Raw genomic sequence first — 17,295 nt, forward strand, 5'->3', positions numbered from 1 at the left:
TCTCTCCCCCCTGAAGGTGCTGACTCTCTCTCTCCCCTGAAGGTGCTGAATCTCTCTCTCCCCTGAAGGAACTGACTCTATCCCTCCCCCTGAAGGTGCTGACTCTCTCTCTCCCCTGAAGGTGCTGACTCTCTCTCCCCTGAAGGTGGTGACTCTCTCTCCCCTGATGGTGCTGACTCTCTCTCTCCCCCCTGAAGGTGCTGATTCTCTCTCTCTCTCCCCTGAAGGTGCTGACTCTCTCTCTCCCCTGAAGGTGCTGACTCTCTCTCTCTCCTGAAGGTGCTGACTCTCTCTCTCTCTCCCCTGAAGGTGCTGATTCTCTCTCTCTCTCCCCTGAAGGTGCTGTGTCTCTCTCTCCCCCCTGAAGGTGCTGACTCTCTCTCTCCCCTGAAGATGCCGACTCTCTCTCTCCCCTGAAGGTGCTGACTCTCTCTCTCTCCCCTGAAGGTATTGACTCTCTCTCTCCCCTGAAAGTTCTGACTCTCTCTCTCTCTCTCTCCTGAAGGTGCTGAGTCTCTCTCTCTCCCCTGAAGGTGCTGACTCTCTATCTCTCTCCAGAAGGTGCTGACTCTCTCTCTCTCCCCTGAAGGTGCTGACTCTCTCTCTCTCCTCTGAAGGTGCTGACTCTCTCTCTCTCTCCTGAAGGTGCTGACTCTCTCTCTCTCCCCTGAAGTTGCTGACTCTCTCCCTTCGCCCTGAAGGTGCTGACTCTCTCTCTCTCCCCTGAAGGTGCTGACTCTCTCTCTCTCTCCCCTGAAGGTGCTGATTCTCTCTCTCTCTCCCCTGAAGGTGCTGTGTCTCTTTCTCCCCCCTGAAGGTGCTGACTCTCTCTCTCCCCTGAAGATGCCGACTCTCTCTCTCCCCTGAAGGTGCTGACTCTCTCTCTCTCCCCTGAAAGTGCTGACTCTCTCCCTCCGCCCTGAAGGTGCTGACTCTCTCTCTCTCTCTCCCCTGAGGTGCTGTCTCTCTCTGTCCCCCCTGAATTTGCTGACTCTCTCCCTCCCCCCTGAAGGTACTGACTCTGTCTCCCTCCCCTGAAGGTGCTGACTCTCTCTCTCTTCCCTGAAGGTGCTGACTCTCTCCCTCCCCCCTGAAGGTGCTGACTCTCTCTCTCTCCCCTGAATGTGCTGACTCTCTCTCTCCCTTTAAGGTGCTGACTCTCTCTTTCTCCCCTGAAGGTGCTGACTCTCTCCCTCCCCCCTGATGGTGCTGACTCTCTCCCTCCCCCCTGAAGGTGCTGACTCTCTCTCTCCCCCCTGAAGGTGCTGACTCTCTCTCTCCCCTGAAGGTGCTGACTCTATCCCTCCCCCTGAAGGTGCTGACTCTCTCTCTCCCCTGAAGGTGCTGACTCTCTCTCTCTCTCTCTCCTGAAGTTGCTGACTCTCTCTCTCTCCCCTGAAGGTGCTGATTCTCTCTCTCTCTCCCCTGAAGGTGCTGACTCTCTCTCTCCCCCCTGAAGGTGCTGACTCTCTCTCTCTCTCCTGAAGGTGCTGACTCTCTCTCTCTCTCCCCTGAAGGTGCTGACTCTCGATCTCTCTCCAGAAGGTGCTGACTCTCTCTCTCTCTCCCCGGAAGGTGCTGACTCTCTATCTCTCTCCAGATGTGCTGACTCTCCCTCTCTCCCCTGAAGGTGCTGACTCTCTCTCTCTCCCCATAAGGTGCTGACTCTCTCTCTCTCCCCTAAAGGTGCTGACTCTCTCTCTCCCCTGAAGGTGCTGACTCTCTCTCGCCCCTGAAGGTGCTGACTCTCTCTCTCTCCACTGAAGGTGCTGACTCTCTCTCTCCCCTGAAGGTGCTGGCTCTCTCTCTCTCCCCCCTGAAGGTGCTGACTCTCTCTCCCTCTCCACTGAATGTGCTGACTCTCTCTATCTCTCCCCTGAAGGTGCTGACTCTCTCTCTCTCGCCTGAAGGTGCTGACTCTCTCTCACTCTCCCCTGAAGGTGCTGACTCTCTCTCTCCCCTGAAGGTGCTGACTCTCTCTCTCTCCTGAAGGTGCTGACTCTCTCTCTCTCCCCTGAAGGTGCTGATTCTCTCTCTCTCTCCCCTGAAAGTGCTGTGTCTCTCTCTGCCCCCTGAAGGTGCTGACTCTCTCTCTCACCTGAAGATGCCGACTCTCTCTCTCCCCTGAAGGTGCTGACTCTCTCTCTCTCCCCTGAAGGTGCTGACTCTCTCTCTCCCCCCTGAAGGTTCTGACTCTCTCTCTCTCTCTCTCCTGAAGGTGCTGACTCTCTCTCTCTCCCCTGAAGGTGCTGACTCTCTATCTCTCTCCAGAAGATGCTGACTCTCTCTCTCTCCCCTGAAGGTGCTGACTCTCTCTCTCTCCTCTGAAGGTGCTGACTCTCTCTCTCTCTCCTGAAGGTGCTGACTCTCTCTCTCTCCCCTGAAGGTGCTGACTCTCTCCCTTCGCCCTGAAGGTGCTGACTCTCCCTCTCTCCCCTGAAGGTGCTGACTCTCTCTGTCCCCCCTGAATTTGCTGACTCTCTCCCTCCCCCCTGAAGGTACTGACTCTGTCTCCCTCCCCTGAAGGTGCTGTCTCTCTCTCTCTTCCCTGAAGGTGCTGACTCTCTCCCTCCCCCCTGAAGGTGCTCACTCTCTCTCTCTGCCCTGAATGTGCTGACTCTCTCTCTCCCTTGAAGGTGCTGACTCTCTCTTTCTCCCCTGAAGGTTCTGACTCTCTCCCTCCCCCCTGATGGTGCTGACTCTCTCTCTCGCCCCTGAAGGTGCTGACTCTCTCTCTCCCCCCTGAAGGTGCTGACTCTCTCTCTCCCCTGAAGGTGCTGACTCTCTCTCTCCCCTGAAGGTGCTGACTCTATCCCTCCCCCTGAAGGTGCTGACTCTCTCTCTCCACTGAAGGTGCTGATTCTCTCTCTCTCTCCCCTGAAGGTGCTGACTCTCTCTCTCCCCCCTGAAGGTGCTGACTCTCTCTCTCTCCTGAAGGTGCTGACTCTCTCTCTCTCTCCCCTGAAGGTGCTGATTCTCTCTCTCTCTCCCCTGAAGGTGCTGTGTCTCTTTCTCCCCCCTGAAGGTGCTGACTCTCTCTCTCCCCTGAAGATGCCGACTCTCTCTCTCCCCTGAAGGTGCTGACTCTCTCTCTCTGCCCTGAAAGTGCTGACTCTCTCCCTCCGCCCTGAAGCTGCTGACTCTCTCTCTCTCTCCCCTGAGGTGCTGTCTCTCTCTGTCCCCCCTGAATTTGCTGACTCTCTCCCTCCCCCCTGAAGGTACTGACTCTGTCTCCCTCCCCTGAAGGTGCTGACTCTCTCTCTCTTCCCTGAAGGTGCTGACTCCCTCCCTCCCCCCTGAAGGTGCTGACTCTCTCCCTCCCCCCTGATGGTGCTGACTCTCTCTCTCTCCCCTGAAGGTGCTGACTCTCTCCCTCTCCCCCCTGAAGGTGCTGACTCTCTCTCTCCCCTGAAGGTGCTGACTCTCTCTCTCCCCTGAAGGTGCTGACTCTCTCTCGCCCCTGAAGGTGCTGACTCTCTCTCTCTCCACTGAAGGTGCTGACTCTCTCTCTCCCCTGAAGGTGCTGGCTCTCTCTCTCTCCCCTGAAGGTGCTGACTCTCTCTCTCTCCCCTGAAGGTGCTGACTCTCCCTCCTGAAAGTGCTGATTCTCTCTCTCTCCCCTGAAGGTGCTGACTCCATCTCTCTCCCCTGAAGGTGCTGACTCTCTCTCTCACCTGAAGGTGCTGACTCTCTCTCTCTCCAGAAGGTGCTGACTCTCTCTCTCTCTCCACTGAAGGCGCTGACTATCTCCCCCCCCCCCCCCCCGAAGGTGCTGACTCTCTCTCTCTCCCCTGAAGTTGCTGACTCTCTCTCCCCTGAAGGTGGTGACTCTCTCTCCCCTGAATGTGCTGACTCCCTCTCTCCCCCCTGAAGGTGCTGATTCTCTCTCTCTCCCCTGAAGGTGCTGACTCTCTCTCTCCCCTGAAGGTGCGGACTCTCTCTCTCTCCTGAAGGTGCTGACTCTCTCTCTCTCTCCCCTGAAGGTGCTGATTCTCTCTCTCTCTCCCCTGAAGGTGCTGTGTCTCTCTCTCCCCCCTGAAGGTGCTGACTCTCTCTCTCCCCTGAAGATGCCGACTCTCTCTCTCCCCTGAAGGTGCTGACTCTCTCTCTCTCCCCTGAAGGTGCTGACTCTCTCTCTCCCCTGAAGGTTCTGACTCTCTCTCTCTCCTCTGAAGGTGCTGACTCTCTCTCTCTCCTCTGAAGGTGCTGACTCTCTCTCTCTCTCCTGAAGGTGCTGACTCTCTCTCTCTCCCCTGAAGGTGCTGACTCTCTCCCTTCGCCCTGAAGGTGCTGACTCTCCCTCTCTCCCCTGAAGGTGCTGACTCTCTCTGTCCCCCCTGAATTTGCTGACTCTCTCCCTCCCCCCTGAAGGTACTGACTCTGTCTCCCTCCTCTGAAGGTGCTGACTCTCTCTCTCTTCCCTGAAGGTGCTGACTCTCTCCCTCCCCCCTGAAGGTGCTCACTCTCTCTCTCTGCCCTGAATGTGCTGACTCTCTCTCTCCCTTGAAGGTGCTGACTCTCTCTTTCTCCCCTGAAGGTTCTGACTCTCTCCCTCCCCCCTGATGGTGCTGACTCTCTCTCTCGCCCCTGAAGGTGCTGACTCTCTCTCTCCCCCCTGAAGGTGCTGACTCTCTCTCTCCCCTGAAGGTGCTGACTCTCTCTCTCCCCTGAAGGTGCTGACTCTATCCCTCGCCCTGAAGGTGCTGACTCTCTCTCTCCCCTGAAGGTGCTGACTCTCTCTCTCTCTCCTGAAGTTGCTGACTCTCTCTCTCTCCCCTGAAGGTGCTGATTCTCTCTCTCTCCCCTGAAGGTGCTGACTCTCTCTCTCCCCCCTGAAGGTGCTGACTCTCTCTCTCTCCTGAAGGTGCTGACTCTCTCTCTCTCTCCCCTGAAGGTGCTGATTCTCTCTCTCTCTCCCCTGAAGGTGCTGTGTCTCTTTCTCCCCCCTGAAGGTGCTGACTCTCTCTCTCCCCTGAAGATGCCGACTCTCTCTCTCCCCTGAAGGTGCTGACTCTCTCTCTCTCCCCTGAAAGTGCTGACTCTCTCCCTCCGCCCAGAAGCTGCTGACTCTCTCTCTCTCTCCCCTGAGGTGCTGTCTCTCTCTGTCCCCCCTGAATTTGCTGACTCTCTCCCTCCCCCCTGAAGGTACTGACTCTGTCTCCCTCCCCTGAAGGTGCTGACTCTCTCTCTCTTCCCTGAAGGTGCTGACTCTCTCCCTCCCCCCTGAAGGTGCTGACTCTCTCTCTCTCCCCTGAATGTGCTGACTCTCTCTCTCCCTTTAAGGTGCTGACTCTCTCTTTCTCCCCTGAAGGTGCTGACTCTCTCCCTCCCACCTGATGGTGCTGACTCTCTCTCTCTCCCCTGAAGGTGCTGACTCTCTCTCTCCCCCCTGAAGGTGCTGACTCTCTCTCTCCCCTGAAGGTGCTGACTCTCTCTCTCCCCTGAAGGTGCTGACTCTCTCTCGCCCCTGAAGGTGCTGACTCTCTCTCTCTCCACTGAAGGTGCTGACTCTCTCTCTCCCCTGAAGGTGCTGGGTCTCTCTCTCTCCCCTGAAGGTGCTGACTCTCTCTCTCCCCTGAAGGTGCTGACTCTCTCTCTCTCTCTCCCCTGAAGGTGCTGACTCTCTCTCTCTCCCCTGAAGGTGCTGACTCTCCCCCCTGAAAGTGCTGATTCTCTCTCTCTCCCCTGAAGGTGCTGACTCCATCTCTCTCCCCTGAAGGTGCTGACTCTCTCTCTCTCCTGAAGGTGCTGACTCTCTCTCTCTCCAGAAGGTGCTGACTCTCTCTCTCTCTCCACTGAAGGCGCTGACTATCTCCCCCCGCCCCCCCCCCCTGAAGGTGCTGACTCTCTCTCTCTCCCCTGAAGTTGCTGACTCTCTCTCCCCTGAAGGTGGTGACTCTCTCTCCCCTGAATGTGCTGACTCCCTCTCTCCCCACTGAAGGTGCTGATTCTCTCTCTCTCCCCTGAAGGTGCTGACTCTCTCTCTCCCCTGAAGGTGCTGACTCTCTCTCTCTCCTGAAGGTGCTGACTCTCTCTCTCTCTCCCCTGAAGGTGCTGATTCTCTCTCTCTCTCCCCTGAAGGTGCTGTGTCTCTCTCTCCCCCCTGAAGGTGCTGACTCTCTCTCTCCCCTGAAGATGCCGACTCTCTCTCTCCCCTGAAGGTGCTGACTCTCTCTCTCTCCCCTGAAGGTGCTGACTCTCTCTCTCTCTCTCCAGAAGGTGCTGTGTCTCTCTCTCCCCCCTGAAGGTGCTGACTCTCTCTCTCCCCTGAAGATGCCGACTCTCTCTCCCCCCTGAAGGTGCTGACTCTCACTCTCCCCTGAAGGTGCCGACTCTCTCTCTCTCTCTCCAGAAGGTGCTGACTCTGTCTCTCCCCTGAAGGTGCTGACTCTCTATCTCTCTCCAGAAGGTGCTGACTCTCTCTCTCTCTCCCCTGAAGGTGCTGACTCTGTCTCTCCCCTGATGGTGCTGACTCTCTCTCTCTCTCCCCTGAAGGTGCTGACTCTCTCTCTCTCTCCAGAAGGTGCTGACTCTCTCTCTCTCTCCCCTGAAGGTGCTGACTCTCTCTCTCTCTCCCCTGAAGGTGCTGACTCTCTGCCTCCTCCCTGAAGGTGCTGACTCTCTCCCTGCCCCCTGAAGGTGCTAACTCTCTCTCTCTCTCCCCTGAAGATGCTGACTCTCTCTCTCTCCTGAAGGTGCTGACTCTCTCACTGTCCCCTGAAGGTGCTGACTCTCTCTCTCTCCCCTGAAGGTGCTGACTCTATCCCTCCCCCCTGAAGTTGCTGACTCTCTCTCTCCCCTGAAGGTGCTGACTCTCTTTCTCTCTCCTGGAGGTGCGGATTCTCTCTCCCCTTAAGGTGCTGACTCTCTCTTTCTCTCCACCCCCAGCCTGCTGTTCTCTCTGCCTCCTCTGCACTGACTCATTCACCTCCCCAAGGCAACCTCGCCCTGTGCCCGAGTCGCTACCAGTGCTCCTGTCACCTCCAGGTACCTTAATGCCCGCGCTCCGGCACTTCCCCACTGCATCAGGCACGGCTGCCCTGGGAGGGTCGATCATTGACATCAGGCCAATGAAACACAGGTTGTCCGTCTGGAAATTCACGTCTTCGGTGTCGAAAGCAAAGCCTTTTGGGAACTGCTCCTCCGGCAGGTAGAAGTGGCAGAAACCTGTGGAGAAGAGGTGTGTGCAGACAGGAAATGGTGAGCACTCGCTAACCCTCGTTGCATCACATGGGAAATAAGAAATACCGGTAGAGGTGGGCATTCCGCCCCTTGGGCCACTTAATCAGATCTTGACTGATCCCTTTCTGGATTACCTCCACTTCCCTGCCTACACCCACAATAACCCTCCACCCCTTTATCCATCAAAAATCTGTCCAACTCAGCCTTGAATATCATTGAGTGAACCCCCCAGCACCCACTACTCTTGGGTGGGGGGAGGGATTTGGATTTGTTTATTGTCACGTGTACCGAGGTACAGTGAAAAGTATTTTTCTGTGAGCAGCTCAACAGATCATTAAGTACATGAAAATAAATAAAATAAAATAAGTATATAATAGGGCAACACAACATATACAATGTAACTACATAAGCACTGGCATCGGATGAAGCATACAGGGTGTAGTGTTGATGAAATCAGTCCATAAGAGGGTCATTTAGGAGTCTGGTGACAGTGGGGAAGAAGCTGTTTTTGAGTCTGTTCGTGCGTGTTCTCAGACTTCTGTATCTCCTGCTCGATGGATGAAGTTGGAAGAGTGAGTAAGCCGGGTGGGAGGGATCTTTGATTACACTGCCCGCTTTCCCCAGGCAGCGGAGTGAGGTTGCGCAGAGTATGACCCTCGGAGAGAAGTCATTCTTCCTCATAACTGTTGTAAATGGGAGACCTCTTTTTTTTAAACTTCCAGCATTTCCTCATAAGACCCCCCCCCCCCCCCCCCCCCCCCCTCCACCCCGGTTCAGCAGTTCATTGAGAAGGCAAATGGGATGCCTGCCTTTATTTCAAAGGGAATGGAGTATAAAAATAGGGAAGTCCTGCTAAAACTATACAAGGCTCTCGTTGGACCACAGCTGGAATACTGTGAACAGTTTTGGTCCCCTCGTCTAAGGAAAGATACACTGGCATTGGAGGCAGTCCAGAGAAAGTTCACTGGGTTGATTCTGGGTATGGAGGGATTTTCTCATGGGGAGAAGTTGAGTAGGTTGGGCCTGTACTCATTTGAGTTCAGAAGAATGAGAGACGATCTTATTGAGACGTTTGGAGTCTCAGGGAGCTCGACGGGGTAGATGTTGAGAGTCTAGGACCAGAGGGCAGAATCGCAAAGTAAGAGGTCACCCATTTAGGACAGAGATGAGGAGGTATTTCTTCTCTCAGGGTAGTGAATCTGTGGAATTCTTTACCGCAGAGAGTTATAGAGGCTGGGTCATTAAGTATGTTCAAGGCTGAGATACACAGATTTTTAATAAATGAGGGAATTGAGGGTTACGGGGAGAAGGCAGGAAAGTGGAGTTGAGGATTATCAAATCAGATCAGTCATGGTCTCATTGAATGGTGGTCGTATAATTCCCCAGCTTCCAATGCAAATAGAGCCCTCCTGAAGTAGGGACCCAAAACTGTACCCAGTGCTCCAGATTGGGCCATACTCCAGCCCAAGAATAGAGCAGTCAGCACATCGATTTGATTGGATTTGATTTATTTATTTATCGTCATGTGTACCAAAGGTACAGTGAAAAGTATTGTTCTGCTACCAGTCCTTTCCAATCCCACTACCGTTCCTCATATTCCTGAATTTATTCCTCCTTCTAGCCTTTCTACAATTGACTTTTAAAAGCTGCGATTAAATCGGTATCTACACCGCCACCCCGCCACCCCCCTCCCCGCCCCAATCATTCAGGCCGTTCCAAGTCAGAAGGACCCACGACATCAGGCATTGCCAAACACCATCTCTGTTTCGTTGCCCGCCCACTCAACGTCAATCTCTGCTAACTGATCATGGTCACTGCCAGAACGTAAAACGTGCTTTGTTTCAAACACCTCTGTGCAGCGCGGAGAGAGAGCTAACCTGGGAGGGTGGGGGAGCAGCTGATCAGAAGGGCAGGACACTTATAAGCAGCCCAGCGAGGGCCAGTGAACCTTCACTGGATCCAGAGACAGAGCTCCTGAGGTGATGGCAGAAAGTTAAAAGACAGGACCTCTAGGGTTGTAATCTCGGGATTACTCCCTGTGCCACATGCCAGTGAGGCTAGAAATAGGAAGATAGAGCAGCTAAACACGTGACTAAACAGCTGGTGTAGGAGGGAGGGTTTCCGTTATCTGGATCACTGGGAGCTCTTCCGGGGCAGGTGTGACCTATATAAGGACGGGTTGCATATAAACCGGAGAGGCATAAATATCCTGGCCGCGAGGTTTGCTAGTGTCACACGGGAGGGTTTAAACTAGTATGGCAGGGGGGTGGGCATGGGGGCAATAGGTCAGAAGGTGAGAGCATTGAGGGAGAACTAGGGAATAGGGACAGTGGGGCTCTGAGGCAGAGCAGACAGGGAGAAGTTGCTGAACACAGCGGGCCTGGTGGCCTGAAGTGCATATGTTTTAATGCAAGAAGTATTACGGGTAAGGCAGATGAATTTAGAGCTTGGATTAGTACTTGGAACTATGATGTTGTTGCCATTACAGAGACCTGGTTGAGGGAAGGGCAGGATTGGCAGCTAAACGTTCCAGGATTTAGATGTTTCAGGCGGGATAGAGGGGGATGTAAAATGGGAGGCGGAGTTGCGCTACTTGTTCGGGAGAATATCACAGCTGTACTGCGGGAGGACACCTCAGAGGGCAGTGAGGCTATATGGGTAGAGATCAGGAATAAGAAGGGTGCAGTCACAATGTTGGGGGTTTACTACAGGCCTCCCAACAGCCAGCGGGAGATAGAGGAGCAGATAGGTAGACAGATTTTGGAAAAGAGTAAAAACAACAGGGTTGTGGTGATGGGAGACTTCAACTTCCCCAATATTGACTGGGACTCACTTAGTGCCAGGGGCTTAGACGGGGCGGAGTTTGTAAGGAGCATCCAGGAGGGCTTCTTAAAACAATATGTAGACAGTCCAACGAGGGAAGGGGCGGTACTGGACCTGGTATTGGGGAATGAGCCCGGCCAGGTGGTAGATGGTTCAGTAGGGGAGCATTTCGGTAACAGTGACCACAATTCAGTAAGTTTTAAAGTACTGGTGGACAAGGATAAGAGTGGTCCTAGGATGAATGTGCTAAATTGGGGGAAGGCTAATTATAACAATATTAGGCGGGAACTGAAGAACATAGATTGGGGGCGGATGTTTGAGGGCAAATCAACATCTGACATGTGAGAGGCTTTCAAGTGTCAGTTGAAAGGAATTCAGGACCGGCATGTTCCTGTGAGGAAGAAGGATAAATACGGCAATTTTCGGGAACCTTGGATAACGAAAGATATTGTAGGCCTCGTCAAAAAGAAAAAGGAGGCATTTGTCAGGGCTAAAAGGCTGGGAACAGACGAAGCCTGCGTGGAATATAAGGAAAGTAGGAAGGAACTTAAGCAAGGAGTCAGGAGGGCTAGAAGGGGTCACGAAAAGTCATTGGCAAATAGGGTTAAGGAAAATCCCAAGGTTTTTTACACGTACATAAAAAGCAAGAGGGTAGCCAGGGAAAGGGTTGGCCCACTGAAGGATAGGCAAGGGTATCTATGTGTGGAGCCAGAGCAAATGGGCGAGGTGCTAAATGAATACTTTGCATCAGTATTCACCAAGGAGAAGAAATTGGTAGATGTCGAGTCTGGAGAAGGGTGTGTAGATAGCCTGGGTCACATTGTGATCCAAAAAGACGAGGTGTTGGGTGTCTTAAAAAATATTAAGGTAGATAAGTCCCCAGGGCCTGATGGGATCTACCCCAGAATACTGAAGGAGGTTGGAGAGGAAATTGCTGAGGCCGTGACAGAAATCTTTGGATCCTCACTGTCTTCAGGGGATGTCCCGGAGGACTGGAGAATAGCCAATGTTGTTCCTCTGTTTAAGAAGGGTAGCAAGGATAATCCAGGGAACTACACGCCGGTGAGCCTTACTTCAGTGGTAGGGAAATTACTGGAGAGAATTCTTCGAGACAGGATCTACTCCCATTTGGAAGCAAATGGACGTATTAGTGAGAGGCAGCATGGTTTTGTGAAGGGGAGGTCGTGTCTCACTAACTTGATAGAGTTTTTCGAGGAGGTCACTAAGATGATTGATGCAGGTAGGGCAGTAGATGTTGTCTATATGGACTTCAGTAAGGCCTTTGACAAGGTCCCTCATGGTAGACTATTACAAAAGGTGAAGTCACACGGGATCAGGGGTGAGCTGGCAAGGTGGATACAGAACTGGCTAGGTCATAGAAGGCAGAGAGTAGCAATGGAAGGATGCTTTTCTAATTGGAGGGCTGTGACCAGTGGTGTTCCACAGGGATCAGTGCTGGGACCTTTGCTCTTTGTCGTATATATAAATGATTTGGAGGAAAATGTAACTGGTCTGATTAGTAAGTTTGCAGACGACACAAAGGTTGGTGGAATTGCGGATAGCGATGAAGACTGTCAGAGGATACAGCAGGATTTAGATTGTTTGGAGACTTGGGCGGAGAGATGGCAGATGGAATTTAATCCGGACAAATGTGAGGTAATGCATTTTGGAAGGTCTAATGCAGGTAGGGAATATACAGTGAATGGTAGAACCCTCAAGAGTATTGAAAGTCAAAGAGATCTAGGAGTACAGGTCCACAGGTCATTGAAAGGGGCAACACAGGTGGAGAAGGTAGTCAAGAAGGCATACGGCATGCTTGCCTTCATTGGCCAGGGCACTGAGTATAAGAACTGGCAGGGCTGGTTTAGAACAGGGCGAAATCGTTGGCTTTCAAAGCAGACAAAGGCAGGCCAGCAGCACGGTTCAATTCCCGTACCAGCTTCCCCGAACAGGCGCCGGGATGTGGCGACTAGGGGCTTTTCACAATAACTTAATTTGAAGCCAACGTGCGACAATAAGCGATTTTCATTTCATACATCATGATTGGTGTCCAGTTGGCTCTCTGACCACCAACATCCATGTTTGGGGGCAGCACGGTAGCCTTGTGGATAGCACAATTGCTTCACAGCTCCAGGGTCCCAGGTTCGATTCTGGCTTGGGTCACTGTCTGTGCGGAGTCTGCACATCCTCCCCGTGTGTGCGTGGGTTTCCTCCGGGTGCTCCGGTTTCCTCCCACAGTCCAAAGATGTGCGGGTTAGGTGGATTGGCTATGATAAATTGCCCTTAGTGTCCAAAATTGCCCTTAGTGTTGGGTGGGGTTACTGGGTTATGGGGATAGGGTGGCGGTGTTGACCTTGGGTAGGGTGCTCTTTCCAAGAGCCGGTGCAGACTCGATGGGCTGAATGGCCTCCTTCTGCTCTGTAAATTCTATGATAACTGGCAAGTCATGTTGCAGCTGTATAGAACCTTAGTTAGGCCACACTTGGAGTATAGTGTTCAATTCTGGTCGCCACACTACCAGAAGGATGTGGAGGCTTTAGAGAGGGTGCAGAAGAGATTTACCAGAATGTTGCCTGGTATGGAGGGCATTAGCTATGAGGAGCGGTTGAATAAACTCGGTTTGTTCTCACTGGAACGAAGGAGGTTGAGGGGCGACCTGATAGAGGTATACAAAATTATGAGGGGCATAGACAGAGTGGATAGTCAGAGGCTTTTCCCCAGGGTAGAGGGGTCAATTACTAGGGGGCATAGGTTTCAGGTGAGAGGGGCAAGGTTTAGAGTAGATGTACGAGGCAAGTTTTTTACGCAGAGGGTAGTGGGTGCCTGGAACTCGCTACCGGAGGAGGTGGTGGAAGCAGGGACGATAGTGACATTTAAGGGGCATCTTGACAAATACACGAATAGGATGGGAATAGAGGGATACGGACCCAGGAAGTGTAGAAGATTGTAGTTTAGTCGGGCAGCATGGTCGGCACGGGCTTGGAGGGCCGAAGGGCCTGTTCCTGTGTTGTACATTTCTTTGTTCTTTGTTCTTGTTCTAATTCAGAATGCGATGCAGGGCAAGAAGAAGCAGCTGATTGGGCAAGTACGGTCAGGTGACTCGGACTCTAAGTAGTAACAAATTAGAAAAATGCAATATTAAGGGATCAACTGAGAAGCACCAGGGATATGTAAATGTCAGAGCCAGCATAATAAAGTGACAAGTAATTATAAGTAACAGAAGGATAAATAGGCCGAAGTAGAATTAGACAAGGGTGACTAAGTTAAGGTAAGATGATTATCTTTTAAGACTAAGTCATCTGAAAGTTAGTAAGTAAGACAAAGTACATTGAAGTTTAAGACATGGCCAATGAGGTGAGCAGAGTGGAATGTGTGACCTATCATATGTGGGAACTCATGGGTTGCACCGACATCCAGAATGACCATGTGTTCAGTATGTGCTCTGCAATGCAGAAGCTGGAGCTCTGGGTCTCGGAGCTCAAGCGGCGGCTGGAGATGCTGGAGCGCCTCTGCGGGTCTGAGAGTTACATGGATGGCACGTGGAGAGAGGTGGTCACACCGCAGCTTAAGGGACTGGAGGAAAGAGGAGTGACCACCAAGGCAGTCCAAGAGAAACAGGCAAGTCGTGCAGGAGTTCCATGGGGTCCTCCTCTCAAAACTGTTTTCCATTTTGGAACTGGTGGTTCTTCAAGGGAGTGTAGTCAGAGCCAAGCTTCTGACTCCACAAGCGACCTGACTGTACAGGAGGGGAGGAAGAAGAAAGCAGGAGCGATAGTGATAGAGGATTCATTAATTAGGGGAACAGACAGGCGTTTGTGCGGCCGCAGACATTACTCTAGTATGGTGCATTGCCTCCCTACGCCAGGGCCCAGGATGTCACTGAATGGCTGCAGGGCATCCTGAAGGGGGAGGGTGATACGTCAGAGGTCATGGTATACGTTGGTACCAATATAGGTAGAATGCAGGATGAGATCTTGCATCAAGAATTGAGAAGGCTAGGCGGCAGATTAGAAAGCAGAACCTCAGAGGTTGCAATCTCTGGATTACTCCCAGTCCAACATGCTGGCGCGTACAGAAATGGGAGAATCACGCAGATGAATGTCTGGCTGAAGTGTTGGTACAGGAGGGAGGGTTTTAGATTCCAGGACCACTGGGACTGTTTCTAGGGAAGATGGGACCTGTACAAGTGGGACGGTCGGTACCTGAACCAGAATGGAACCAACATCCTTGCGGGTGGGTTTGTTGGTGCTGTTGGGAGGAGTTTAAACTAGTTCAGCTGGGGGAGAGGACGCAGTGTTAGTACAATAGGGACACAGCATACTAGTGGCTAAAGGAACCAAAAAAGATGGAGCTCAGCCATGTTAAGTTCAAAGAGAGTAAAGCGAGACTGGATGGTCTATACTTTAATGCTCGGAGCATTATAGTAAAACAGATGAGTTAAGGGCATTGATTGACATGTGGAATTGTGATATTGTTGCCACCACAGAGACGTGGTTGAGGGAGAGGCAGGACTGGCAACTCATCTTCAGGCGAGACAGGGGACGGTGTAAAAGAGGAGGTGGTGCTACATTATTAATTAAGGAGTCGGTTACTGCAGTAAAAAGGCACAATATCTTGGAAGGGTTTTCAAATGAGTCTTTGTGGGTAGAGTTTAGGAATAAGAAAGGGGCAGACACCTTGCTGGGAGTGTATTATCGGCCCCCAAACAGTCAGCCGGCAATGGAGGAGCAGATATGCAGACTATTTACGGACGTGTGTAAACATAATAATAGGGTAATTATATTCGGGGATTTCACCTTTCTGAACAATGATTGGGATAGTCATAGTGTAAAGGGTTCAGAAGGGGCGGATTTCTTGAAAGCTTTTTATATCAATGGGGAGAAGGTCCAACAAGAGATGGCGGTGTGCTGGATCTAACTCCGGGGAACAGACCCGAACAGGTGTCCGAGGAGCAGTGGGCCAGCAATTCAGTGACTGCGACCACAACACAATAAGATTTTAGTCTGCCATGGAAAAGGAAAAAGAAGGTCTGCAAAAAACGGTTTTGGATTGGGGGGATGCTGATTTTATTAGAATCAGGCAGGATCTGACCAAGGTGGATTGGGAACAGCTTCTTGTGGGAAAACCTACAGAAGAGCGGGGTGGTGGTGGGGGGGGGGGGGGGGGGGGGGGATGTTCAGAAAGGAAGTGGGGAGAGTTCAGACCTAAATGTTCCCTTTGGAGTAAAATGTAGAAGCAACAAGTCCGGCGAACCGTGTGTACGGAGGAATATTCAGGACTGGATGAGAAAGAAATGAGAGGATTTTAGAAGGACTGGTGGTTAGGATTAGGGAGAATTCCAAGAAATTCTCTAAGTATATTAAGGGGACGAGGATAATGAGGGAACGAACAGAGCTCATTAGAGATCAGGGGGGAAATCTGCGCGTGGGGCCGGAGATCATTTAAATGAGTCCTTCATGTCTTCAATTCGGAGAACAATGTAGGTACAGAATTCAGACAGAGGAACTGAGCATCTTTAATAGTTTGACATAGGGAGTGCGGAGGATCTGGAGGTTTGACAGATGGAGTGCGGAGGACCTGGAGGTGTAATACAGGGAGTGCGGAGGACCTGGAGGTTTAATACAGGGAGTGCGGAGGACCTGGAGGTTTGACATAGGGAGGGCGGAGTATCTGGAGGTTTGACACAGGGAGTGCAGAGGACCTCGAGGTTTGACATAGGGAGTGTGGAGGACCTGGAGGTTTAATACAGGGAGTGCGGAGGACCTGAATGTTTGACACGGAGTGTGGAGGACCTGGAGGTTTGACATAGGGAGTGTGGAGGACCTGGAGGTTTAATACAGGGAGTGCGGAGGACCTGGAGGTTAAATACAGGGAGTGCAAAGGACCTGGAGTTTTGACAGAGGGACTGCGGAGGACCTGGAGGTTTGACATATGGAGTGCGGAGGACCTGAATGTTTGACACGGAGTGCGGAGGGCCTGGAGGTTTGACATAGGGAATGCGGAGGACCTGAAGGTTTGACACAGGGAGTGCGGAAGACCTGGAGGTTTGACATAGGGAGTGTGGAGGACCTGGAGGTTTGACAAAGGGTGAGCGGAGGATATGGAGGTTTGACATAGGGAGTGTGGAGGACCTGGAGGTTTAATACAGGGAGTGCAAAGGACCTGGAGTTTTGACATAGGGACTGCGGAGGACCTGGAGGTTTGACATAGGGAGTGCGGAGGACCTGGAGGTTTGACATAGGGAGTGCGGAGGACCTGAAGGTTTGACACGGAGTGCGTAGGGCCTGGAGGTTTGACATAGGGAGTGCGGAGGACCTGGAGGTTTGACAAAGGGTGAGCGGAGGATATGGAGGTTTGACATAGGGAGTGTGGAGGACCTGGAGGTTTAATACAGGGAGTGCGGAGGACCTGGAGGTTAAATACAGGGAGTGCAAAGGACCTGGAGTTTTGACATCGGGAGTGAGGAGGACCTGGAGGTTTGACATAAGGAATGCAGAGGACCTGGAGGTTTGACATAGGGAGTGCGGAGGACCTGGAGGTTTGACATAGGGAGTGCAGAGGACCTGGAGGTTTGACATAGGGAGTGTGGAGGACTGGAGGTTTAATACAGGGAGTGCGGAGGACCTGGACGTTTAATACAGGGAGTGCGGAGGATCTGGAGGTTTGACAGATGGACTGCAGAGGACCTGGAGGTTTAATAAAGGGAGAGCGGTGGACCTGGAGGTTTGACGTAGGGAGTGCGGAGGATCTGGAGGTTTGACGTAGGGAGTGCGGAGGACCTGGACGTTTGACATAGGCAGTGCGGAGGACCTGGAGGGTTGACATAGGGAGTGCGGAGGACCTGGAGGGTTGACATAGGGAGTGCGGAGGACCTGGAGGGTTGACATAGGGAGTGCAGAGGACCTGGTGGTTTGACATAGGGAGTGCGGAGGACCTGGAGGTTTAATACAGGGAGTGCGAAGGACCTGGAGGTTTGACATAGGGATGCGGAGGATCTGGAGGTTTGACACAGGGAGTGCGGAGGATCTGGAGGTTTGACATAGGGAGTGCGGAGGATCTGGAGGTTTGACATAGGGAGTGCGGAGGACCTGGAGGTTTGACATAGGCAGCGCGGAGGACCTGGAGCGTTGACATAGGGAGTGCAGAGGACCTGGAGGTTTGACATAGGGAGTGCGGAGTATCTGGAGGTTTAATACAGGGATGCGGAGGATCTGGAGGTTTGACATAGGGAGTGCGGAGTATCTGGAGGTTTGACATAGGGAGTGCGGAGGACCTGGAGGTTTGACATAG

The 17,295-nt window shown here is 52.4% G+C and overlaps 1 protein-coding gene across 2 annotated transcripts in view; it reads right to left on the reverse strand.

Annotated features, from left to right (window-relative positions):
• atp1a3b (ATPase Na+/K+ transporting subunit alpha 3b) overlaps nucleotides 1–17,295 on the reverse strand; it is a 762,330-nt gene that overhangs the window by 409,462 nt on the left and 335,573 nt on the right. For both annotated transcript variants that reach the window (XM_072469087.1, XM_072469088.1), the window contains one exon: nucleotides 6,992–7,167. In XM_072469087.1, the coding sequence (XP_072325188.1) occupies nucleotides 6,992–7,167 (176 nt within the window). The remainder of the gene's footprint in view (nucleotides 1–6,991; nucleotides 7,168–17,295) is intronic.

The sequence above is a fragment of the Scyliorhinus torazame genome, chromosome 12 (assembly GCF_047496885.1).
Source record: "Scyliorhinus torazame isolate Kashiwa2021f chromosome 12, sScyTor2.1, whole genome shotgun sequence".
Taxonomy (NCBI): Eukaryota; Metazoa; Chordata; class Chondrichthyes; order Carcharhiniformes; family Scyliorhinidae; genus Scyliorhinus; species Scyliorhinus torazame.